This window comes from Hippocampus bargibanti, linkage group LG12, assembly GCF_051943395.1.
Source record: "Hippocampus bargibanti isolate YZ-2025 linkage group LG12, ASM5194339v1, whole genome shotgun sequence".
Taxonomy (NCBI): Eukaryota; Metazoa; Chordata; class Actinopteri; order Syngnathiformes; family Syngnathidae; genus Hippocampus; species Hippocampus bargibanti.
The window spans coordinates 15,890,378-15,915,943 of NC_142745.1; the positions used below are offsets into that span (position 1 = coordinate 15,890,378).

The 25,566-nt window shown below is 39.7% G+C and overlaps 1 protein-coding gene and 3 non-coding genes across 4 annotated transcripts; all 4 read right to left on the bottom strand.

Annotated features, from left to right (window-relative positions):
• Positions 1 to 2: 2 nt before the first annotated feature.
• On the bottom strand, positions 3 to 25,514 carry dennd6a (DENN domain containing 6A). The gene is made up of 19 exons (XM_089010282.1): positions 24,546 to 25,514; positions 20,878 to 20,916; positions 20,752 to 20,794; positions 18,885 to 18,997; positions 17,251 to 17,331; positions 17,069 to 17,174; positions 14,300 to 14,379; positions 14,166 to 14,225; positions 14,022 to 14,077; positions 12,017 to 12,139; positions 8,884 to 8,979; positions 7,911 to 8,005; positions 7,756 to 7,821; positions 7,607 to 7,671; positions 5,380 to 5,469; positions 5,127 to 5,290; positions 4,952 to 5,054; positions 3,725 to 3,799; positions 3 to 3,646 (listed from the first exon to the last, which is right to left on the bottom strand). The coding sequence occupies exons 1-19, from the start codon at positions 24,780 to 24,782 to the stop codon at positions 3,515 to 3,517; spliced, it is 1,824 nt and encodes a 607-aa protein (XP_088866408.1). The 5' UTR covers positions 24,783 to 25,514; the 3' UTR covers positions 3 to 3,514.
• Positions 14,807 to 14,912, bottom strand: LOC148890698 (U6 spliceosomal RNA). The gene has a single exon (XR_016116785.1). It is a non-coding gene; the product is annotated as a U6 spliceosomal RNA (small nuclear RNA).
• Positions 15,885 to 15,990, bottom strand: LOC148890699 (U6 spliceosomal RNA). Its single transcript, XR_016116788.1, has one exon. It is a non-coding gene; the product is annotated as a U6 spliceosomal RNA (small nuclear RNA).
• Positions 19,845 to 19,951, bottom strand: LOC148890700 (U6 spliceosomal RNA). The gene has a single exon (XR_016116787.1). It is a non-coding gene; the product is annotated as a U6 spliceosomal RNA (small nuclear RNA).
• Positions 25,515 to 25,566: the final 52 nt, after the last annotated feature.

Below are 25,566 nucleotides of genomic sequence, written 5' to 3' on the forward strand. Positions count from 1 at the left end.
TTTCACAGCAGCAAAGTTATGAAAGAAATGAAAGTAGAAAAGCAAAACACAGGAGCTGCTGGAAAGGCAGCCACTCTCGCGGCGCCGTCTTCAAGTCAAAAGAACAAAAAAAAAAAAAAAAAAAAAAACGAAACGATCTCAGGTCGTCCGTCTACATAATGATACAAGTGGTTTTACGTAGTGGTTCAATGTTAGCCTACTGTCGTCTTTAGCCTATACGCTATAAGCGCAATACTTATTTGTACATTTTTAATCACGCCGTTTTGTACAAAAAAGATCATTGTTAAAGACACACATATACAAACAAACAAAAATGTTAAAATATGCTTCTTTGCTATAAATATAAATGTTTTTTTCACTCCAAGTGTGCTTGATGTGAAATAAAATAACATAAAATAGGATGAGTATAAATTCATTTCAAATAAAGCATTTTGTGACAAATTCCCCAAGAAAAAGGATTTGGCAATTCACCTGAATTTGCAATGGAATTTTTTTTTAAATGAGACACAAACTGACAAATTGATTCAAAGTTTCGTAAAAAAAAAAATCTACTCATTTTCTTACAAAATCTTCCTGGGGATTTAATGGACGGTTTTGTATAATTCACTACACTTTTGTACAATGAACTGGAGAATCTTATGCCAAGTTCGCCGATATATTTGAAATTCACTTTTTGACTACATTTCTTTTGAAACGTTTCCAGAATAATTCAGACAAATTGTCACTACTAGAAATTCGTCAGGAATGTTTCAAAAAATAATTTAATATGGCCAAAAGCATGAAAAATAAATACATTTTTAAGTATTATTTCGAGGATGAGTAAAATTTACTGAGACTTCCTGAGAGATTTTGAAGGCATTTATGAGGGAAAATAATACAAAATGGCGTCAGTTCGCTCAGCGAGCGTAAATTAAGGCTGTGTGATCATTTTGGACACATTCAAACAATCAGTTAGAAATGGAAGCGTTTCTGACAAATTTCCCATGAATGACATGTTTCCATATTTTTTCAAAGGAATGTCAATATAATTTTTTTTTTGGGTGGTGCGGAAGTTTCAGTGTAATTTCCAATATATTTTGTGTTGGAAACATTTTATACTGTCTTTGAATTTTCAATATACATAATTCTGTCAGTTTTCTTGACAACACAACTTTAGAGACATACGGCATACATTTATTTATACAGTAAAAGGACAACCGACACCATTTTTTGTTTCCTAACTGACATCAGAAAAACGTTTTATAGCATCTAAAATACCCAAAACACGCACGCTAATATTTTTAGTCACATGAAAAACACCAATAAAAATGACTTAGTGTCCAAAAACTACTTCGAAATGAAACCGGAAATGGCTAGTTTCAGAAAGTTCCGCCCCCTTGTTTGTGACATCACGCCAAGACGTCTTGCCTTGCTCGAGAATCAAAACAATGGCTTCAGATTCTGAGAAGATGCTTTCTTGTTACTTATCCAGCTATGAATATGATTCAAATAGTTCTCAAGAGGAAAGCATAAATGTTTGCAATCAATTAAAGACGTTATCATTTTGTCATTTTGAGGCATCTGTACCGAAATGTAGCGTCCCAGAAAATGCACAAGATGGCGCCAAAACTCCGTTGGAAATGGGCTGATGCTGAAGTTTTCAGACCAAACAAAGTACCCAAAATGCATTGTGTGTCGCTTTCTCGGTCAGGGGCGTTCCAGACGTGACGTCATGTCAGGCATCATCATTAACTCGAAAACAAGACGAAAACAAGAGTCATTTGGAGTGATTTTACAAATTACGGATACAATTTGTCCGGAGGCGTCGGTTGTCCTTTTAAGTCAAATAATGTTCCACCAAAAAAAAAAAAACATGTCACAGAAAATTCTTCACAATTATTCCGTAATTTTCTACGCCAATTAACAAATTAATAAAAAAATCACAAGATGTTTGGAAAGATTCAGTCAGTTTCGAGAAAATGTCCACATTTTTTTCTTGATTGACGAGTGGAAAATTCCCAGCAACTCATTCAGAGATCGTTGAAAGGATTTCAACTTAAACGTTGACAGAGAACTGAAATAACGCTAAGCAAAACTTAGTCTTGCGGGGTGGTCAGGAGACATGGAAGGAGAAAATGTGCAAATTGCTGGTGTTGCATCGTTGCTGTGCTAGTTACTGGTTTTGAACTTTTTTTTAATTAGAAAAGCAAATTAAGAAACCTTTTTTCATAGGAAGATTCAGTTAAGTGTTTTATTTCTTTATTTGTTTCGGTCAAATTTCCAAATGGTAAGTTTTCAGCAATTTAGAAACTATTTTGAAATTTCCACCAAATTTCCCATGTCGGGTTTTCTATCACTTATTGGAAATCCTGAAATTTACAATAAAATTTCCTCTGAATTTCCCATGAAAAGCTTTCCGTAACTCACAGAGAATTCAGATATTTTCGGAAAAATTTCCTTGAAATGTTTTTCGCAACTTAAGGTAAAAAAAAAATGTTTAATGTTTAAAAAAATGAGTAGCCTAGTTTCCAAATATTTACAAGAGGTCTGTGACCAAAAATTCCATGAAAACTGTCCGCCAAATTACCAATTTTATTTCACCCATTTCAGAAATGTACAGGAATCTTTCTGCCAAATGTTGACATCTTCAAGCAATTGCCGGGAATTTTCTAGAATTTAGCGTCAAATTTTCCATACGTTCCATTTACTAGACATCTTCCACTAAATGTTCTCAACCAATTTATTGGATTTCTTTCCAGAATTTTCCAAGAAACAACAAGTTTTATTTTATTTTTGTATTTATTTTTGTATTTATTTATGTATTTATTGATGTATTTATGTATTTGTGTATTCATTAATTTATTTATTTATTCCCAAAGAAAATTTTGCTGCATAGTTTCTTATGGGAAATTTAAAGAAAAAAATTAAAGACTGTATGGGAAAAATTTCGACCAAACTTCCCATGACAAAGTCGTGAGTTCAAAATATTTAATTTGAATTTCCAATATTTTGCATCAAATGTCACTTTTGTTTGTTGTCATTTACTGGACATACTGATTTAAATTCTGAGTATAAAATGGATTGGGAAAAAAACTACATTTCACAGGACAAAAAAATAAAAATAAAAAATAAAAAAACAGAAAAACAAAACAAAAAAAATCTAATAAAAAAACTTTTGAAATTTCCCAACATATTTCTTTCGGAAAGTCTGTTTGAGCAAAAATGTCAAAGGGCGGCATAACCTGGATGCAGACGCCTTCTTGCCGACTGCCGAACCGAGAGTGTCGCTGGTGCTTGATTGTTGTTGTTGTGCTGTTTATGGGATGTTACTTCCATTGAAAATATATTTACTAGTATCTGTGATGTTATTATTATTAGTAGTAGTATTTTTATATTACTGTACACAACCCAGAGAAGCAAATCTCCCAAAAAGAAAAGCTTTGTCAAGTGGTGAGAAAAAAATCCCTCCGGACATTTGGAAAGAGTTCTTTATGTGTTAGATGACCTTTTTTGGGGGGTGCTTGAGAATCAAAGTTCAAGGTGTGGTGGGTTTGTGGAGGATACCCTGAAGGTCTTGGGGCAAGGCCAGTATGACGCCGTCGATGTGAGCTTGCAATTTGGCCAGCGTCCCAGCTTGCACGGGCAGACGCTCCTTCTCCGCTTGAATCTGACGGAGGCGAGGCGGTGAATACACAAGTCAGTGATTGTTGTTTTTTTTTTTTTTATTCCAATTTCTCCTACTTACCAGTTTGTCCTTTAACTTGAGGACCAAGTCCACCGTCTCCACCTCCGAATGCCTCTGGACTCGCTGCTGCAGGTCCTAACAGACATAACATGACAAAAAAACAAAAAAGTATAGTGATACCTTGGTTTACGAACTTAATTGGTTCCCAGACAGAGTGTGTCAGGTGAAAAGTGTGTATCCCAAAAATAACTTCCCATAGGAAACCATTAAAATAAGAATAATGTGTTCCCAGGTCCCCATAAAACATAATTTTCTATTAAATAAGCCTTAAAACCACCCAAAATATGCCGTATTTTATGTATAATAAATGTGCTATTGTATTGTAATTAAAGACATAAACTGTACTGCTTAATAAAGTCATTTTATTTACCTTTGTGATGGTCGTTGATGGCTTGATGGAATGGAGTGGCCGGTTTCATCAGCATTAAACACTTGATGAGGAACGTAGCCTTCTTCTTTCTTTCTGATTTTACCTTGTTCCTCATTAATTGTGTTCTGTTTAGCTGGGTTGATATCTTTTTGCATCAAGTGATGGCTTGTGCGGGTTCTTTGTGGAGCTTGATTGATGGGATTTTTAACCTTGCAGGCGACACTCTGCCTTTGAACGATCAAAGTTGAAACAAGTCCAAATGTCACTGTTTTCTATCCATTTTGTCAGTCTCTCTCTATCGTCTGCCAGTCTCTTTAATGTTTAAACTTCTTTCCCTCACTGCTGCGTTCTTGACCAATCACGTGGCTTTAACCGAAAACTGGGGGCGAGGAATAGAGGACAAAAAAAATTACAGCTGCCATTTTGTTGTTAGGAGAATGGCTTCACTCTCTCTGTCTGTGACCCCCACGCCCTCACTGCTGCATTCTTGACCAATCACGTGGCTTTAACCGATGACTGGGGTTGGGGAATAGAGGAGCAAAACAAGCCAGCTGCCATTTTGTTGTTAGGAGAATGGGCTCGTTCGCGAACGACACATCACTCATTGTGGCAGTTCCGTGTGTGTCCCGAAAAATAGTTTTTTTTTTCCATAAATTTAATGTTTGTAAACCGAAAAGTTCGTAAACCAAGGGGTTTCGTAAACCGAGGTATCACTGTACCTTATTTTCCACACTAAAAGAAGACGATTTTCTAAATTATTTTCATACATTGGGTGCACCGCATTGTAATACACAATTTACAATACATCCACTAAATGGAGCTACGCTGAGGGAAATGGCAACAAAACAATCAGTCACCTCCTCACAGAGCGCTTCCAGGTGCAGGGCCTCGAGTTTCTGCGACATCTCTTTTCTTCTGTTACGGAACCAGCCGTCAAAGTTGGGAGATTTCAGGAAGTGCCTTTTGGAACACCGCGGGGAAATTTGTGTTAAAACATGTGAGGACCACACCCTTTGCGTGAAGTGGACGTACTTGTAGAGTCCGATCCAGTCACCCTTGAGTCTGGAGGTGAGCTGCGGGCCCGCCTTCTCCAGCGTCTTCATGAAGTCTTGCTGGACGAACGGCCGCAGCAGAGGCGGACTCTTCCACGGGCTGATGGACTTTTGCAGCGGCATCAGACTGGCCACGTAGCGCTCCTGCTCGCCGGACAAACGAACGCAACGCTCGCACGGTCAGCTTGCCGCTGTCAGTGACGACGAGCGATCGCAAATTTTGAGGCACGTACCAAGGGGATGATGAAGCTCTGCGTCAGCTCCAGAAAATAGCGCCGCAGGATTGCATTCTGGGCCGCCGAGGGCCTCTTCTGTTGAACACCCTGACAAAAAAAGCAAGAATGTCTAACTGTAATAAGATATTTTCAAGGGATGCTTCATCTTGAACTTTTTGAGCCCTGCTGAAATACAAAAGTGTCACAAATGATTGAAAAGATGACAGATGATTTAAATTTAGAAGTACAGTGATACCTCAGCTTGCGAAATCATTTGGTTCCCAGAAAATGTGTTGAAGGCGAAAAGTTCGTTTGTCGAACATTAATTTCCCATAAGAAACCATTAAAAATTAAAATAATCTGTTCCCAGGTCCCCATAAAACATACTTTTTTACTAAATAAGCATTAAAGGACAACCGACGTCTCCGGACAAGTTGTGTCCATAATTTGTAAAATGGCTTCAAATGACTTCTAGTGGGCGTATTTTAATAAGATTCCACCACATATAGCTATATTTTACGTTTTAAGACTCGCGCTGAACATTCAGGAAGTCTTGTTTTTGAGTTGGTGACGAGTCCGTACGTGACGTCAGAAAAGGACCGCCTCCTGACCGTAAAAAAGACGCATTGTAGCGTCTTTCCATCACGTCAATGTATTTTGCTGTACTGTGTTTTTTTAAACCTTGTGTTACACCCAAAAGCCGCCAGCAGAGGGAGTCCAAGCTCCATGGAAGGAATTTATCAGCCTGTGGAAACGGGCTGATTCATTCCTCACAGGAGCTGGTCGCCATTTTTCTGCCTCTTTTGTGGGACATTACATTGCAGTCCAGATGCCTCAAAATGACACGGAAAGACTTCTTTAATCGATGGCAAACATGTATGCTTTCCTCTTCAGAACTATTTGAATCATATTCATAACTGGATGTGTAACAAGAAAGCATATTCTCCGAATCTGAAGCCATTGGTTTGATTCTACAGCAATGCAAGACGTCTTGGCGTGACGTCACGAACTGCGGGCGGGACTTTCTGAAAATGCCCAATTCGCAGCTCATTATTTTTGCAGATTTTGGACACTTTAAGTCATTTTTATTGGTGTCTTGCATTTGACTAAAAATATCATACTGCATGTTTTGGGTATTTTAGATGCTATAAAACGTATTTCTAATGTCAGTTAAGAAACAAAAGAGTGACGTCGGTTGCCCGTTAAAACTACACAAAATATACCCTATTTCATGTATAATAAATGTGATATTGTATTGTAATTAAAGAAATAAACTGCACTGTATAATAAAGTCATTTTACCTTTGTGATAGTCGTTGATGTAGTTGCCTCTTGATGATATCTGAGTGAAGTTGCCGTGCTTTCTCGGCGATAATACCCTCACACACTGTACTGGGCTTGCTGCTTTGCGTTACTCCAAACCAACAGAAGTTTTTCAACCTCCTCTATTGCCCGAGACCGTTGCTTTGACAACACAGAAACACCCTTAGCCACACTTAGCAATGGTCGACTTAGCATACTCGTACTGGGACGCTAAGTCACACAAACGCACACCTCCTTTGTGTTTTTCGGTGATCTTCTGCTCGACCGTAATTTTCTTTTGTGTCCTCTTCGGCTTAACACTAGCCTGTGGTGGGGTCTTTTTCGGTCCCAAAAAAAGCAAAAGTCCTTAACTCGATAACAAACCACTTCTGCACTCAAATGGGGTGTGGAAAACTAGTCCACCAGCCACTGTGGCACTGTTCGACCGTGTGGTTTTGTGTTAATCTGCCAAAAACTAGTCCGCCAGCCATCGTGGTGGCGCTGTGTGGTTTGGTTCGTCCGCCGAAAAGTAGTTCGTATGCCAAGATTATATTCTCGTGAATTTAATGTTCATAAGGCAAAAAGTTCATGAGCTAAAGCGTTCGTAAGCCGAGGTATCACTGTAGAAGGTGAAAGTATTCTCATCCATAAAGGCACAAACACATTCACGTACGCACGGCTAAATGCTACTACCACTAAATGTGTTCTGCAAAGACATTATTTTGCCATCAAGAGCACATTTCTCTGTTTTTGTTGCCATTTAGTGGATGAAAAGGACTGCTGAGATGTTTGAGGTGTGACTAAAACTAACATGATTAGCATCGTTGTCATGAAATCCAAAAAAAAGCTTATTTTATGGATTTTGTTGGACCAATACAAGTAAAACGAAATGGGTTTTTTTTGGAAGGTGGGTGGGGGGATCATGTGTGTGTGCGCACGTTTACCTTCTGGAGCTGCTTGATGATTTCTTCATCTTTGTTGAGATATGACTTGTACGCTGTATATACACCTGGAACAACACACAGACACACTGGAGTTCACCTTCCCTTCCCATTTTTTTTTGTTAAAATGCAGAGGAGAAAAGGAGATTCACCGGGTTTGGAGTCGAGAGTTTTCAGATTCTTCAGTTTCTTCACTTTCATCTGCTTGGCCATCTCACCTGTGGAGGAGTCTTGATTTAACACCCCACATGACAAACAGTTAAGACATCACAAGATTATGATTTAGGATTCTGCGATGTGCAATGACCCGCTTGTTTCATGTCGCCGATGCGGATGATGTGAGGCCAGTGCTGCAGCGTCTTGGCAAAGAAAGGGTTGGTCACTCCCAGGATGACTGACGGCCTATGTGGAGGAGTGACATATTATCATAATGACTCGGGAAAAATAAACGGATACACAATATGCTGTGGGGAGAAGTGGCATACTGTCATCATAACTCCAAAAAAAAAAAACATCCACAATGATGTGTAACCATAAACATTTGAATTGTGGCTTTGATTAAAAAGCTATTTATTTTAAATTGCAACCACACATTATTCAGTTTTTGGAAGACCATTCACCAGAGTTTCAGCAATTTCTGTCAATTTTAGTCAATTTATGGCTTTCCCAAGATGTGTTCCAAATGTCCACCATTTTGTTTGCAAGCAAACCTGTACTCGTCTGACAAAGTTGTCAATCACTTTTACACACTCCTCTTTCAGGAGAAAACATTGCTGCAGTGAGGGACTCAGTAGGACACATATTTTTGAGTCACCTTCCCAAAAGAGGAGTGTGGAAAAGTGATTGACAACTTTGTCAGATTAGTGCAGGTTTGTTTGCAACAAAATGGTGGACATTTGGAACACATCTTGGGAAAGCTATAAAATAACTAAAAATTGACAGACATAGCTGCAACTCTTGTGTATGGTCTTCAACAAACTGAATAATGTCTGGTTGTAATTTGAAATAAATAGTTTTTTAATCAAAGCCACAATTGAAATTTTCATGGGTACGCATCTTTTTGGGTCACCTTGCCCTGACTTAAAGATTGAAGTGGTCGCATCATCACATTTGAAACTTAAATCAAAATGCATAATGAAACAAATAGAAAAGCACTTTGTTCATTTCAGCCACCAAAAACACTGAACTTATTTTATTTTTATTGGTCCCTGAATTCTTGTTATAACAAAACCCGATTAGACTCCCTTCATGGGAATTTTGTGTGTAGCATTTGTACTCACGGTGCCTGCGTCCTGGTGGTGTATTCCTTGAACTCGCTGTCATGAATAGTGAAGTACGGCCGGAAGTCGCTGCAGTAGCGCAGAGGAGACACGCAGCTGCATACAAAGAGAGCGAAGGCAGAAAATTCAACAACGGGCGCAGATAGATGACAACTAACAAAATTTCCTTCATTTTTGTGTAATTCTCGTTGAATTTTTTGGTCAAATATTTTATTTTTGTCTCATTATGTATTTTCATCTGATATTTGTCCATTTTCGTAATCTCCAGTACATTTTACATCGTTTGTCCATATCGGTTGCATTTGTTTTTTTATATATTTGTATATTCTATAATTGTATAGAAAATAATAATAACAATAATAATACAGGGGGGCCTTGGCTTACGAACTTAATTGGTTCCCAGACAGAGTGTGTAAGGTGAAAAGTGTGTATCCCAAAAATTAATTTCCCGTAGGAAACCATTAAAATGGGAATAATCCGTTCCCAGGTCTCCATAAAATATAACTTTCAACTAAATAAACCTTAAAACTACACACAATATACCATATTCTATGTATAATAAACGTTCTATTGTATTGTAACGAAAGAAATACACTGCACTGTATAATAAAGTCACTTTATTTACGTGTGATGGTCGTTGATGGCTCTTAATTGACACCTGTTCCATTCTGACTTGTAAGGTCTTACGGAACTGAGGCATCACATTATCATTCATCATGTTGATGATTCTCATAGCCTTTTCTGGATGGAACTGTTCAAGAAAAGCCTGCACATCATTCCACTTAGCCAACATTGCCTTGATGCTCTCACTTGATGCTGCAGCCATCTTCTCCTCCTCGTCCTCAGATGACAACTCCTGAATGGCTTACTTCTGCTTGTCCTCTTGAAGGCAAATCAAATTCTCTGTGTTAATGACCTCATTATGGTCAGCAACAAGCTCCTCGATGTCATCTGCATCCACTTCGAGTCCCCCGATGTTCTGTCCCATGGAAATAATCTCGTCCAAAACAACAGAGTCATGAGGACCAAATCGTTCAAAGTCCCTCTCAAGGATGCATGCGGGCCACAAATCCTTCCATGCTGCTTTCAAGGATCGAAGGGTAACATCATGCCAAGCCTTTTCTATCAGCTGAACACAATGATAAACATTGAAATGGTCCTTCCAATAATCCCTAAAGCAGGGGTGTCAAACTCCGGTCCTCGAGGGCTGCAGTCCTACATGTTTTCCATGTCTCCCTGTGGCAACACACCTGAGTCTGTGTTGCCACAGGGAGATTTGGAAAACATGTAGGACTGTGGCCCTCGAGGACCGGAGTTTGACACCCCTGCCCCTGTCATTTATCACGTGAAAGCATCGAGTAAATAAAGCCTTTGTGTAAAGACTTTGTTGCGAAGTATGGTAGTAATGGTGGACTTAGCATATCCGCTAAGCGGCTAAATCAGACAAACGCACACCTCGTTCGTGTTTCTCAATGATCTCCTTCTCCTCGACTGTAATTTTATTTTGTGTCTTCTCCGGCTGAACACGAGCCTGTAGTAGGGTCTTTTTCGGTCCCATAACAGCAAAAGTATCGTTGTAGACGATCGACGTGTGCATTCAGATAAAGGGGGTGTGGAAAGGTAGGCCGGCTGGGGTGCTGTTCGGTCGTGTGCTTTGGTGTTCTTCTGCCGAAGATTACTCCGCCAGCCGTGGTGGGGCGGCGCTCCATGTGTATCCCAAAAAGTAGTGCTTATGCCAAGGTTTCTTCTTCTTCTTTTCCTTTAATTTTCATAAATTTAACGTTCGTAAGCCAAAAATTCCGTAAGCCAAGGTGTTTGTAAACCGTAATAATAATAATAAGCACACCGGCTTCACAATGCAGAGGTCGCCGGTTCACGTCCCGCTCCGGCCTCCATGTGTGGAGCTTGCTTGTTCTGCCCGGGCCCGCGTGGGTTTTCTCCGGGTCCTCCGGTTTCCTCCCACATTCCAAAAACATGCATGGCAGGCAGATTGAAGACTCCAAAGTTGTGAGTGCGAGAGTGACTGTTGTTTGTCCTTGTGTGCCCTGCGATTGGCTGGCAACCAATTCAGGGTGTCCCTCACCTCGTGCCCGAAGACAGCTGGGATAGGCTCCAGCACCCCCCAGCGACCCTACTGAGGAATCAGCGGTACGGAAAATGGATGGATAATAATAATAATAATAATATTATTATTATTATTATTAAGAAGAAGAAGAAGAAGAAGAAGAAGAAAACTACTACTACTACCACCACTACTACTACTACTACTACTACTACTACTACTACTACTACGAATAATAATAATAATAATAATAATAATAATAATAATAATAATAATAATAATAATAATAATAATAATAGCAATTATTATTACTGTAATATATTATGAATAATGTATCATCACTTTTTAATAAATTGGAATATATTTTTAAATGTTGGTGATTTTTTCTTCTCACACTCTTGCATTTTCAGACAATTTAACTCATTAGCTGCCATTCCAGAATTTATTCAGGAATTGAAAAGTGTGACGTGGAGCATCATTCCCGAATTTGTTCGGGTTTTGGTTTTTCTTCCTGGGGGTGTCGATAAAGCGCTGGTCAGACCTCTGGCAATGTTTTCCCTTCCACGGGGGGGGACAGCATTTGCATTTTGTCCATGTTAGTGCTTCGTTACAGCTTCAGCTGTTGTTAAAGCACTATATAAATCAATGTGTGTGTTGGATTGTATTTTGTACAGCTGCCCCCATTTGAAGCTTAGATAACTCCAGACCGATATAATTTAGGAATCAACTCTTTTTCCTGCTAAAAGAAAAGAGTCTAAGGTTTCTTACACTGCATTGAATGTTTATGTAGTCCTAAAATTCAACATTCTGTAGGTACTGGAATTTGAGTGAAAATGACAAAAACCCTGGCACTGGAGTGGACACATTTTTGCACGTCTGACAGTGAGTTAGTTAATATTTTCAACAGAATTTTCGAGCTAACATTTCGACTCATGGCGCTCCAATCTGCCAATCCATAACGTATTTTATTTTAGCTATGTCGATTGCACCGATGGCGGTCCTTCCATTGCTCACTTTCAGTTTTCAGATATTGTTGGAGGAAACGTGGAATGAATGGAATGTGAGTCCCACCTGACCAGCGCCAGTACAGTGTCTGACGACTCTGCGGGAGAGGGCGCCATGACAACGAGGGCCTCCCCCAGCAGCACCAACTCCCACAGCATCTGGATGTGGAAGAAGACTGGAAAGAAACACCTGAGGAGACAAAGAGGGGCATTCTATATACAGTGATACCTCAGCTCACAAACTGAATTGGTTCCCAGAAAGTGTGTTTAAGGCAAAAAGTTCGCCTGCTCAACATTTATTTCCAATAAGAAACCATGAAAAATGAGAATAATCCGTTCCCACGTCCCCATAAAACGTAAATTTCTACTAAATAAGCCTTAAAACTACACAAAAGATACCTTATTTATGGATATCGATGAGAAGGTTTCTTCAGCCGTCATCTGTACAAAAGTGAAGGTTTCGGACGTTTCGCCTCCTATCCAAGAGGCTTCGTCAGCGAACTAAAGTCTGACTGGTCGTATCGGCCCTATTTATATATCCCTAATGTCCAGACCTGGTGGCGCCGGACACAGCTATGATAGGTCCCTACTCTCAGGTTGGGGGGACAGAGGACCCCTCCCTGTGGCCCCACTGATTGTTCCTACATTCCTGACTAACGACTGGCCTATTTTCCCCACTCCCACCGGTATCACCTCATCAGCATTATGAATGTTGCCTAACCTGTGTTGCTTAAGCAGGCTATTGTATGAATGATCCAAATTGAACCTCACCCCACCAGACCGCAGGGATAATACTAGTGGGCCTCAATCGGCAGTACATTTGCACCTAAAAGCTAGCAACCACTCATTTGACGACAATGAGGTCAAAATCTTAGCGAAAGAACATAGATGGTTTGAAAGGGGGGTAAAAGAAGCGATTCTTATAAAACAACAAAATCCTTCATTAAACCGGTCTGGTGGGGTGAGGTTCAATTTGGATCGCTCATACAATAGCCTGCTTAGGCAAAACAGGTTAGGCAACTTTCGTATTGCTGATGACGTGATACCGGTGGGAGTGGGGCAAATAGGCCAGTCGTTAGTCAGGAATGTAGGAACAATCAGTGGGGCCACAGGGAGGGGTCCTCTGCTCCCCCCAACCTGAGAGTAGGGACCTATCATAGCTGTGTCCGGCGCCGCCATGGCTGGACATTAGGGATATATAAACAGGGCCGATACGACCAGTCAGACTTTAGTTCGCTGACGAAGCCTCTTGGATAGGAGGCGAAACGTCCGAAACCTTCACTTTTGTACAGATGACGGCTGAAGAAACCTTCTCATCGATGGACCACTCCTGTACGACTGAGAGCTTACACAGACTTATTTATGGATAGTAAATGTGCTATTGGATTGTGATTAAAGAAATAAACTGGACTGTCTAATAAAGTCGTTTCATTGACCTTTGTGATGGTTGTTGATGTCGTTGCAATGCTTTCTCGGCGATAATACCCTCACTCACACGGTCCCCTGCTAGCTGCTTTTTGTGAATCCAAATCAATAGATGTTTTTCAACCTCTTCTATTGCCTGAGAATGTTGCTTAGACTACAGAGAAACACCCTTAGCTACATGTAGCAAAGGTCAACTTAGCATAATGGTACTGGGATGCTAAGATACACAAACGCACACATCGTTCATGTTTTTCGATGATCACCTTCTGCTCGACCATAATTTTCTTTTGTGTCCTTTTCGGCTTGACACTAGCCTGTGGTGGGGTCTTTTTCGGTCCCATAATAGCAAAAGTACTCCACTCGATAACAAACTACTTCAACACTCAAAGAAAAGGGGTGTGGAAAACTAGTCCGCCAGCCACCGTGGCGCTCTGTGTGGTTTGGTTCGTCCACCAAAAACTAGTTTGTGAGCCTAGACTATATGCTCGCAAATTTAATGTTCGTGAGGCCAAAAGTTCATGGGCTAACGCGGTCGTAAGCCGAGGTATCACTGTACCTTAAATCACACAAGAAAAATAAATACAGGAAAGGCAGTGCTCGAGCCCCCGAGATCTTCCACTTAGTTATGTATCTAAAACTGAACACACCGGAAGAGGTCAACTTCATGGATGGTGGGCAGTACAATGGACACCAGACTGTCACCCTGGGTGAAAAAACCCACAAAAAACATCACTTTTGAGTCTCATGAAAGAGAAAAGATTTGAAGAGAGACAAGAGAACTTTGTTGTCACCTGAGTCGACTGGACAAGCTGCGACGTTCCCGGTTTGTCGTAAGAGGTCGGGATGCGCACCTGCGGTGGCACTCTCACATATCAACACAGTCCATGTTCCCCACCATCCCCTGTCAGTCATTGAGCGCTTTTACCTTGACGACCACACCCATTATGGGCAGCGTGAGGATTCTACCCGGATGCGGCGTTGGCCACCGGTCCATATCGTTACAAGCTGTGGAAAAAAGCTTCATGTAATCAAAAAGTTGAAAATTATCAGTATAATTCTTACTTTATACTTTTTCAAAAATATTTGGTAATCCTTCGAATATTGGATTGGATATGCCTTTATTAGTTTATAGTATATCTGAATTTTTATTGTACTCCCTGCATTTTAAATATTATTAAAATATGCAATATTTCTGACCGATATTTAGATGTATTTATTAATTTCATATTTGGGCAGTTTTCATTAAAACTGTTTTTTGTGTTTTTGTAAAACTTGTTATCCAATATTTGTTTTATTCTGAATGTTCATACTTTTTGGACACAATTTTAGCAATGTATATTTTTTATTAAACATTTCAGCATTTTCGGCAAATATACGTTTTAGTGCTCATATAATAACATAATTCCCATCTTCCACATTGCATTAAAGGGGAAAAAATTGGAAACGCTTCACGATTGTGCGTGTCATCCTTGCGCAGGGAACCATGCTAATCTTCTCTGTATCGTTCCAATTTTAGTATGTGTGTTACAAAGTAACACAACAGCAAAGACTGCCTGAGACCTATACATAGCGTTCCATCTGGACGCAATCTATAGTCGCGGTGGGAATCTTATGAACAACATAGCACCTAATCTACCAAATACAACCAATGATCTACGTTATAACTAACCATTAAGATATTTTACATCTGCAAACATAGTTAGAAGGGGTGCTGATTGAGCACGGTAGCTTATAGGGACACCGAATGCTATTTGTCAAAGAATGCTTCATGGGAAATATATGCAAATTATTTACAGACACCGGGTCCTGATTGGCTGTCCTCGACATTACTGCACTGTTTGGAACGCTCTCTTTAACTAACTGGGTTTAGTTTATAAAGACCAGACTTTGTGGACGATAAACCATATAAAAATAACTATATAAATAAATCGCGAATAATACTCTGTAATTTCCGTTTATGGCAAGGCATGTCCGACGTCATTGTTCCTTTTCAAGCGCTCATTCGTAGATGCCTCGATCGTATGACCTACCTGTGCATTTCCTCGGTCCCTCGGCAGATGGCGCAATTCCATTTGACCTGCTGCCGTTTCTCATTGCACCGTTATGCTTCAGGTTTATCAACGGCTTGTTTTGTACGTATGTGTTTCAAAAAAGGGATTTTCAACAGTTTTTGAGTTCAGTTTGATTCAAAAAAACTTCATGCATTACCTGAATATTTCTGTATTTCTTTTCTTTTTTCAGCCTTTCCCCATTTAATGTTTGTATTTTTTGTTTAGATTTATTTATTACTTTCTTATTACTTCTATATTTGGGAAGTTTTCATTAAAACTGTTTTTGTAAAATATGTTCTCTCATATTTGTTTTATTTTGAATGTTCATACTTTTTGGACACAATTTTAGCAATGTATATTTTTATGAAACATTTAATCATTTTCGGTTAAAAGTAAGTTTTAGTGCCCATATGTAGAAAGTCCACATGATTCCCATCTTCCACATTGCAATAAAGGAGGAAAAATTGGAAACGCTTCACGATTGTGCGTGTCATCCTTGCGCAGGGAACCATGCTAATCTTCTCTGTATCGTTCCAATTTTAGTATGCGTGTTACAGAGTAACACAACACTTTGAACTACCTGAGACCTATACATAGGGTTCCATATGGACACAATCTATAGTCGCGGTGGGAATCTTATGACCAATATACCACCTAATCCACCAAATACAACCAATGATCTACGTTATAATTAACCATTAAGATATTTTACATCTGCAAACGTAGTTAGAAGGGGTGCTGACTTAGCACGGTAGTTTATAGGGACACTGAATGCTGTTTGTCAAAGAAGGCTTAATGGGAATATATGCAAATTATTTACAGACACCGGGTCCCGATTGGCTGTCCTCGACATTACTGCTCTGTTTGGAACGCTCTCAGTAACTAACTGGGTTAAATTTATAATGACCAGAATTTGTAGACTATAAAATACCATATACATAAAACAATATAAATAAATTGCGTTTTCTGTAATATCCGTTGATGGCAAGGTATGTTTTCCTTTTCAAGCGCTGACTCGTGGATGCCTTGATCGAATGACATGCCTGTGCATTTCCTCGGTCCCTCGGTAGATGGCGCAATTCCATTTGACCTGCTGCCGTTTCTCATTACACGGTTATCCTTCAGGTGTATCAACGGCTTGTTTTGTCCATATGTTTAAAAAAATGATTTTCAACAGACAGTTTTGAGTTCAGGTTGATATAAATAATAATCATCCATTCTCAGAAAATTGATTTTTTTTTTCATTTCTTTCAGTCTTTCCCCATTTAATGTTTGTATTTCTTGTGGGGGAAGACAATGTAAATTTCTTTCAATTTCTATGCTATCTTTGCCAACTGTTTGGGTCATATTTTTTTTATATTGTCATATTTTTGGTGTAACAACCTTGCGTTTTTTTCCAGATACTGTACACATGTCTGCATTATTTGCATTTATTTGTCATCAAATCTTGTATATGTATATGCAAGTGTCTTTTAAATATGTAATAATATTAATTTTAATGTGATGCTTATTTTAAGCACTCTTGCTTTAGTGGTTGTGGATGTACTTAGTTGCTAACAGTTCCAACTTCAGCAAATATGTCGTAGGTAACCAAAGAAAAAGGCAAAACGTGGAAATAAATCCTTTTGAAGGAGAAGACCTACCTGCCTCCAGACACGGTTCCTGTTTCTCAAAGTATTCTGGAGCCATGATTTTCAGGAGTGAGTGGAAGAAGGTCACATAGGGCAGCTTACTGATCAGGACCAGAGACTGCAGAACGGCAAGAAAATGATTGGTCAGCACGGGGACAGTGGTCAAATAATGGATCGAAAATGGTTTCAGTCACCTTCTGAAAATAGCCTCTCTTCAGAGATTTGTCTCGTACTTGACGAAAATACACATAGCCGTAATAATGGCCCTGCTCCCTCTGTGAACACACACAACATACTTTATATTGTACTTAAAGGACAACCGACGCCTCCGGATAAGTTGTGTCCATCATTTGTAAAATCACTTTAGATGACTTCTCCTGAGCGTATTTTACAAAGATTCCACCGCATATAGCTATATTTTACGTTTTGAGACTCGCGCTGAATATTCTGGAAGTCTTGTTTTTGAGTTGGTGACGATACCTACTGTGACGTCACGGAAGGTATTGTCACTGACCGAGAAAACGACACACAATGACTTTTTAGGTACTTTGTTTGGTCCGAAAACACATAAATAGCGCGATGGTGAATCGACTACTATTTGATACGAGCTAGCACAAATTCCCAGCAGAAAAATCAGCCCATATCCAACGGAGTTTGGGTGCCATCTCGTGCATTTTATGGGACGCTACATTTCAGTCCAGATGCCTCAAAATGACAAGGAATAACTTCTTTAATCGATTGCAAACATGTATGTAAAATGGCTTCAAATGACTTCTACTGACCGTATTTTAATAAGATTCCACCGCGTATAGCTATATTTTACATTTTAAGACTCGCGCTGAATATTCAGGAAGTCTTGTTTTTGAGTTGGTGACGAGTCCGTACGTGACGTCACTAAAGGAACGCCCCTGACCGAAAAAAAAGACACATTGTAGCACTCCTTCCATCACGTCAATGTATTTTGCTGTACTTGTTTGGTCTGAAAACATCGTGTTGCACCCAAAAGCCACCAGAAGAGGGCGTCCAAGCTCCATGGAAGGAATTTATCAGCCTGTGGAAACGGGTTGATTCATTCGTTACACAGAGCTCTGCCGCCATCTTCTGCATTTTCTGTGACAACACACGTCAGTCTTGAGCCATTAAAACAACCCAGAAAACCTTCTTCAATCGATTGCAAACATGTATGCTTTCCTCCTCAGAACTATTTGAATCATATTCATAACTGGATGTGTAACAAGAAAGCATATTCTCCGAATCTGAAGCCATTTTTTTAATTCTCCAGCAATGCAAGACGTCTTGGCCTGACGTCACGAACTGGGGGCGGGACTTTCTGAAAATGTCCAATTCGCAGCTCAATTTTTTGCAGATTTTGGACACTTTAAGTCATTTTTATTGGTGTTTTGCATTTGAATAAAAATATCATCCTGCGTGTTTTGGGTATTTTAGATGCTATAAAACATTTTTCTGATGTCAGTTAAGGAACAAAAAAGTGACGTCGGTTGTCCTTTAATTGTGTAATGTTATGGTCTCATACAATAATAAACACAGGGTGACATAATTCCTCTGTGTATTGGTTATGTTCCAGAGAGATCAAGAGAGAGAGGATCATTTGAGGGAAACAAAGAGTAACGGATCAGGCAAAAATATTGTCCAAACAGTGTAAAAAAAAATCCAGAAATCAATAATTTGCAATAATGTCGTAATATTTTGGGGAGACTTTGAAAGTTAAACATTTTTGGAAGTTCTATTTGCTGAAACAAAGTTGGAGAACAACTGCTTCAAGTGCATGTTTGTTCATTCGTACGTGTGCGTGAATGTGTGTGACAACCTTGAGGCAGGACGGCGCATCACGGTCACTGGTTTCCAGAAAGCAGCCCAGCGACGATTTCCTGTTGGAGCCTTGGCGAAAACGGAAGCAAAACTGGGTGTCGCCCAGGCAACCTGGAAGCAATCGCAATGATAAAATATTGGCCTCTAAAAGGGTCATGTTTGGGCTGACGTTGATAATTATTTGTACACTCTATTCAATTTGACTTTTTTTCGATTCACTCATTTGCTGCCATTCCAAAATTTATTCTGGAATTGAAGTGTGATGTGGAGCGCCATCCCCAAATTTGTTCGGGTTTTGGTTTTTCTTGCAGGAGGTGCCGATAATGCGCTAATCAGACCTGCGGCAATGTTTTTTCCCTCCCACGAGGGGCAGCATTTTCACTTTGTCCGTGTTAGCGCTTTGTTACAGCTTCAGCTCTTATTAGAGCACTATATAAATCAATATGTATGTATTGTATTACATTTTGGACAGCCGCTCCCATTTCAAGCTCAGATGACTCCAGAATCATATAACTCATGAATTAACTCTTTTTTTATGAAAGAAGAGTCTATGGTTTCCAACGTTGTATTGAATGTTTAGGTAATGCTAAAACTCAATATTCTGTGGGTCCTGCAATTTGAGTGAAAATGACAAAAACCCTGGCACTGCACTGGCAGTGGACACATTTTTGCACATCGTCTGGCAGTGAATGATGTAATGTGGTTAAAAAGAAAACAAATCAACTTTAAAAGTTTCTTTGTAGCTTCTAATAAGTATCCATGAAAATCGTAATTGTCTTAGGTCATCCTGAATGAAGGAAAAATTAGAACCGCTTCACGATTGTGCGTGCAATTGTGCAATTTAGGCAAATGTATATTTTTTTATTAAACATTTCATCATTTTCGGGTAGAAGTAAGTTTTATTGCCCATATGTAGAAAGTCCACATGATTCCCATCTTCCAGATTGCAATAAAGGAGAAAAATTGGAAACGCTTCACGATTGTGCGTGTCATCCTTGCGCAGGGAACCATGCTAATCTTCTCTGTATCGTTCCAATTTTAGTATGTGTGTTAGCAATGTAACACAACAGGCAGAGATGTCTGATGCCTATATATGGCATTTCATATGCACACAATTTACAGTCGCGGTGGGAATTATGTGACAAGCACAACACATTAACGACCAAAAATCACCAATAATCTACGTTATCACTAACCATTAACAGATTTAACATCTGCTAACAAAGTTATAAGGTCTACTGACTTTAGCACGATCGAGTATACCGACACAAAAGACTTTTTGCCAAAGTCGAAAGGGTATGATGGGAAATATATTTAAATTAACGTCCAGAAAACTGGTCCTCATTGGATGTCCTCGACATGACTGCATTGTTTGGAACGCTCTCATTGGCTGTAGTTTTACAAGGCTCCGAATTTGTTGACAACAGTATAATCAAATGTTTAAAAAAAAACATAATTCATGTACATTTTTTCATCCTACAATCTTTAAAGACATGAACTTTATATGTCACAAGTTCGTCAACATTGCAGTAAGTGGCACACACTTTTCAGCAATCATTTCTATGTCATAAAGCTTTATTAGCAACGTATTTCATTCTGATGTCACACACACAACACACACAGAGAAAAAACTCGAGAGCTTGATAGGTTGTCAAGAAGAAACTTTTCTTCTCTGATACTTTGGAAAGCTTCGAGCTCCAGAAAGAATCACAGCTAAAGTCATGAATCTTCAATGTGTGTCCTCAGCAAGCACGTTCAGGTAAATACTCTCTTTGACATGGGACATTTTGAATTTCTTGACAAGGTGTGACTGAACTCAATATTTTAACTAATTAAAAAATAATCAAACCATAACCATAACCTACCTGAGTTGGAATCTGGGAAGGAGAGGTAGCAAATGCTTGTTTTCTGGGAGGAAAGCACGACAATAATGGGATTTACTTGTTGTTCGAATGGAGCTGACATGATCGTATCAGATCGAGTGACTTTACCTCTTTCTCTGAGAGCTTGGAATGATGTGGATAAATCACCTGGAGGGGAGATGAGCACAGTTAGCGCACCAAAATTGCAAGTCATAGATAACTTTTATCACAAAAACGGAACACACAACACAAGTCCTTTTTGTGTTTTTGAGAAATCAGTCACAGATTGCTAAACTACCTTCATGACTCGTTCTGCCTACTATTACTATTACTATTACTACTATTACACCCGCGCTGCAAGAAGGAGAGGCACTGCCGCTCGTTCCTACCGACTGCTGTCAGGCTTCACAATTCTCAATGATCACATGTGAAAAAAAAAAAAAAAACTGGACACTTGTAAATATGGGTTGTTGCAATATATCAAAATGCATTTCTTGATTCTGCACTATGTACAGTTTTTTTTCTCTTATGGAACGGTTTTGCACATTTACATTTGCATAGTATACAGTTGACATTTTTATTTTGTTATGCTTAGAATATCTTGTTTTCTATCCTTTCACCCCACCCCAATCCCATCCCTTTTCAATTGCTGCTGTGGACTGCAAATTTCCCCATTGTGGGACGAATAAAGGTATTCAGATTCTGATTCTGATTCGGCTTTCTTTAAGTATTAGCTCACTGTTAGTTTTGGGTTGTAGTTCAGCATGCCTACATTTGATGTTTTTTGTTGTTGTTAGCGGGCTGGCTATTGTGTTAGTTGCTGAAAAACTCACCTGTTAAAAATCTTGAGACACATTGGTGAGACAGACACATTTTGACAAAAGTAGTGCTTGAACTGTGATGACGTATACGAGATGCCAGCGTGTCGTCATTTGTAATGATCACGTGATCGGCCGCTAACTTCCGGTAGGCAGAAAGCCAAGTAAACACAACAGTTGTCAGCGAGTGCTATCAGTTTTGTAAACTTATGCGTTTCATTTTCGGATTAGATTAATGAAAGTCTTAGCATTTTAGTACGATGGTGATATCGTGTGTGGTTGTTGGCTGTACGAACCGTTTTGTGAAAGGATGCGGGTTTAAATTCCACCGAAAGAATTGGGCACCACAACATAGCGGAGATCGAGTTTATGGAGATCATTTTTCTTTCAGATTTGTTTCCTTACATATATAACTTGAAATTCAACTCGATGCATTGCATGCATATTCAACTATACCTTTTCATTGTTAATTCACCAAGTAAAAAATAGGGTACAGTCATGAGAGTTTATATATTTTTATTATGTTCAGAAATTATTCTTTTGTTCATGTCTCATAAATGTATCAGAAACTATGTTAATTTAGCAACAAATTTTCATCGCTGTGTACATTGTTTTGCAGCTGTTTAAATTATGTTGCTTAAATAATCATTTATTACATTCCCAGGATCTGCAAGCAGTGATCCAAATGATCCTGATTATGTCCCACATGTGAACATGGGATATAAAACTTCAGCCATGTTAACTCCTGATATTTCAAAGAAAAGGTATCAGCAAGCACAGCGTCGGGAAGATGACAGGCAGACGACAGCAAGGATCCAGCAAGAAACGAACAACGCTGCCTCAATTGATGAAAAGGTTTCTTCAGCCGTCATCTGTACTTCTTTGAAGGTGCCGGACGTTTCGCTTCTTATCCAAGAAACTTCGTCAGCAAACTTCTTGGATGAGAAGCAAAACGTCCGACACTTTCAAAGAAGTACAGATGACGGCTGAAGAAACCTTTTCATCAATGGACCATTCCTGTACGACTGAGAGCTTACACAGACGTAACGCTGCCTCAATTCTCCTGGGACTATCTAATTGTACCAGTAACATTGATCAAGAAGAAGGGGACCAAGGGGACAATGAAGAAGAGAATCGAACCTGCTGCAGGTAAATATTTGAACCTCCATTTCAAACTAAAATTCAATTTCTTAAAACCCAAACAACCAGAAGATTTTTTTGTGCCTAAATGAGGTAAGTAGCTGGAAAAGGTGGTAGGCAGGGTGCGGAGGGTCCAGTAGGATTTTCCGCACCCTAGTTTGGATTCTTGCAGATGAAACTAAGACTTAATTTGGTGGATCAAGACCTAGCTTACAGGATCAATTTGTCACGACAAACTGTTAGTGAAGTAGTTAGCAAATCACTTCTTGGATTAGCAAGTAAGCTGGCATTTTTGGTGCACTGGGCAGAAAAGGAGGATGTTATCATGAACATGCCAAAAATAATTAAAGATACCTATAAGCATTGCAGGGTAATAATTGACCTTGTGAGGTGTTCATAGTAAGACCTGGAAATGTCATTGTCCAAGGATTGACTTGGTCTAACTACAAGAGTCATAACACTGTCAAAGTTTTGATTGCCATTTCACCAGTTGGAGCTGTAACTTTTGTTTCAAAGGCCTTTGAAGGAAGGATTTTAGACAAAGTCATCACTCAACGGTCTGGATTTCTACAGCTGATAGAACATGGGGATCTTGTTTTGGCAGATCGTGTTTTTCTTTAATTTCTGATGATCTTGCTGCTCGTGGTGCATCGCTGGCCATTATGGCTTTGACAAGAGGGAAGTCACAGCTCAGCCCTAAGGAAATTGAGACAGGGAGGAGGCTAGCTCGTGTTAGGGTTCATGTAAAGATAGCCATCGAACGTGTTAAAAATTTTAAGATTCTACGTACAACGATGAGAATTAATCTTGTGCCTCAGTTTGACAATATTATGACAATATGATGTGCCCTTTCAAATCTGCATCCCAAGTTGGTTTAATGACTGACCACAACTGACATAGTATGTTCCCTTTCCAATGTTCTAATGATTAAATATGATTCAAAATGTACAACAGACACTACAACTTTGTCTTCAAAAAACAATACAGCAACTGTTCAACGTTGTAATAAAACACTGGATACACGAGTCCACTTTCTACGTATTCATAAGCTATGAGGGACTTGTATGCCTTCAAACTATCGTGAGTGACCTGTCCGGGAGTATAGACGAGTTAAAAATAAATATCGGTGAAAGTAATTTCCCGCCACAATGATGGATCGTCAACCCATCCATTCTTCAAATTGGATCCGGCAAGTTGTATATGATATCCCAGCTTCTCAAAGTATCGCTCTCGGACTTCTAACTATAGGTTTCACACATAATCGGAGCATTGTTCAGATTTCATGGTACAATAATTCGCTTTGTCCATACTTGCCATTGTTGCGTTTGCCTACCAGCGAGAAAAATCACGTGATTCGTGATGTCACATCCGTAAACAACTGGCATATCCTATTGATGTACTGAAACCTAGTTTTAAAACAACGTTGGGTGTTTTTGAGACTTGCTGTGCGTAGTTTAAAAGAAAGTCGAATATTCATGTTCTTGAGCAACACTGTGTGTTCCTCATTTCAAAAGTTGGTCTTGTTTTACATTGAAGCTATGTGTGCTTGTTTCAGGAAATGTTGCCCCGTGGTTGATTTTTTTCTGCGATAGAGTTCCTTGACAAAATTTCTGAGTTTTAGTTATATTGGTTTAGTTATTAAGACCAACGTGCTTATCACGCTATCTGGGTCTTCTATCCGTCTGTATCATGCAGTGAGTAAACCGGATCACGAACGGCTATGTGTTTTGTAGTCCAGGAATTAGTCAAAGCCCCGAATAAAACGCTAACTTTTGGAACCCATCCCAGCGGAGTTCCTTCTTCCGATGACCCAGCTGACACCAGCGGCTCTTCCCTCACCTCCACCGCCTGTCCCAGCTCCAAGTCAAAGCCCACCACGCAGATACAATGCAGCCAAGTCGAGAAGCGGTCCCAGGGCAGGAGCACGGTGTTCCCAATTGGATCCTCGTCGTCGTCCCCGGGCCCGACGGGCAGCGGTATCTCCTCAGCTGGCGAGATATTACTAGCGTCGTGGTCGTCCAAATCCTCCGATTCCTCCACCGGCTCCCCAAGCTCCTCTGGGCCTTGCAGGGCCATAGCGACCGGCCCGACGCGGACACTCGGGAGAATTATTCGTATTTCCTACACTTGCTGCAGCTGATATTTGTGGTCCGTTCTCTTGTGAAAACCGCACAACTAAACAGCGGTACATTTAACCACCTAGCTTAGCCGCCTGGGATGCTGCAGACCAGCCGGGAATGACGAAGTAATGCGTCATCACGCAAGGACGTTCCCGAGTTGTGTTCAAGCTTCCGAGACAGCAACTCGGAAAATGCAGTCTTCATCGCTCTCCACCTTATAAACCAGGAGTCTCTGGAGTATGATAATGTAATTCAAATCTACATTCGTTATTGTCTGAATTGAGACATTTTGAGCCAAGGTGTGCACAAGTTGTAATTTTCAGTAACAGTACGGGAAGGGGGCCAAGCCCGATATTTCGGTCGGCTAGTGGGCTACCAGTCTAGGTTTCTTACTTGTGATTGATTATTTAACATACTATTCACAGTCATGGTGTGATAAAAATGAAATTGACATACATCCAGAAAAGTGACCTTTTTGCATTGACTTGGAGGTAAAATTCAAGTTATGTCATGTTCTGCATGTGATACTTACCACAAACCCATCTCATCACTGTTGCACCAACACAAAGAAACAGCAATGTTTTAACTTTCTGACCTCGAAATAAAAAACGTCTCTTCCTACTCAGCTACCATACACGGTAAAATGAAGACACGTCAAATACAACAGCCGAGAACGCTACTTGAATTTATGATGAAGTATACTTTGAAATATGTATGAAATACAAATAAAAAACACGGTC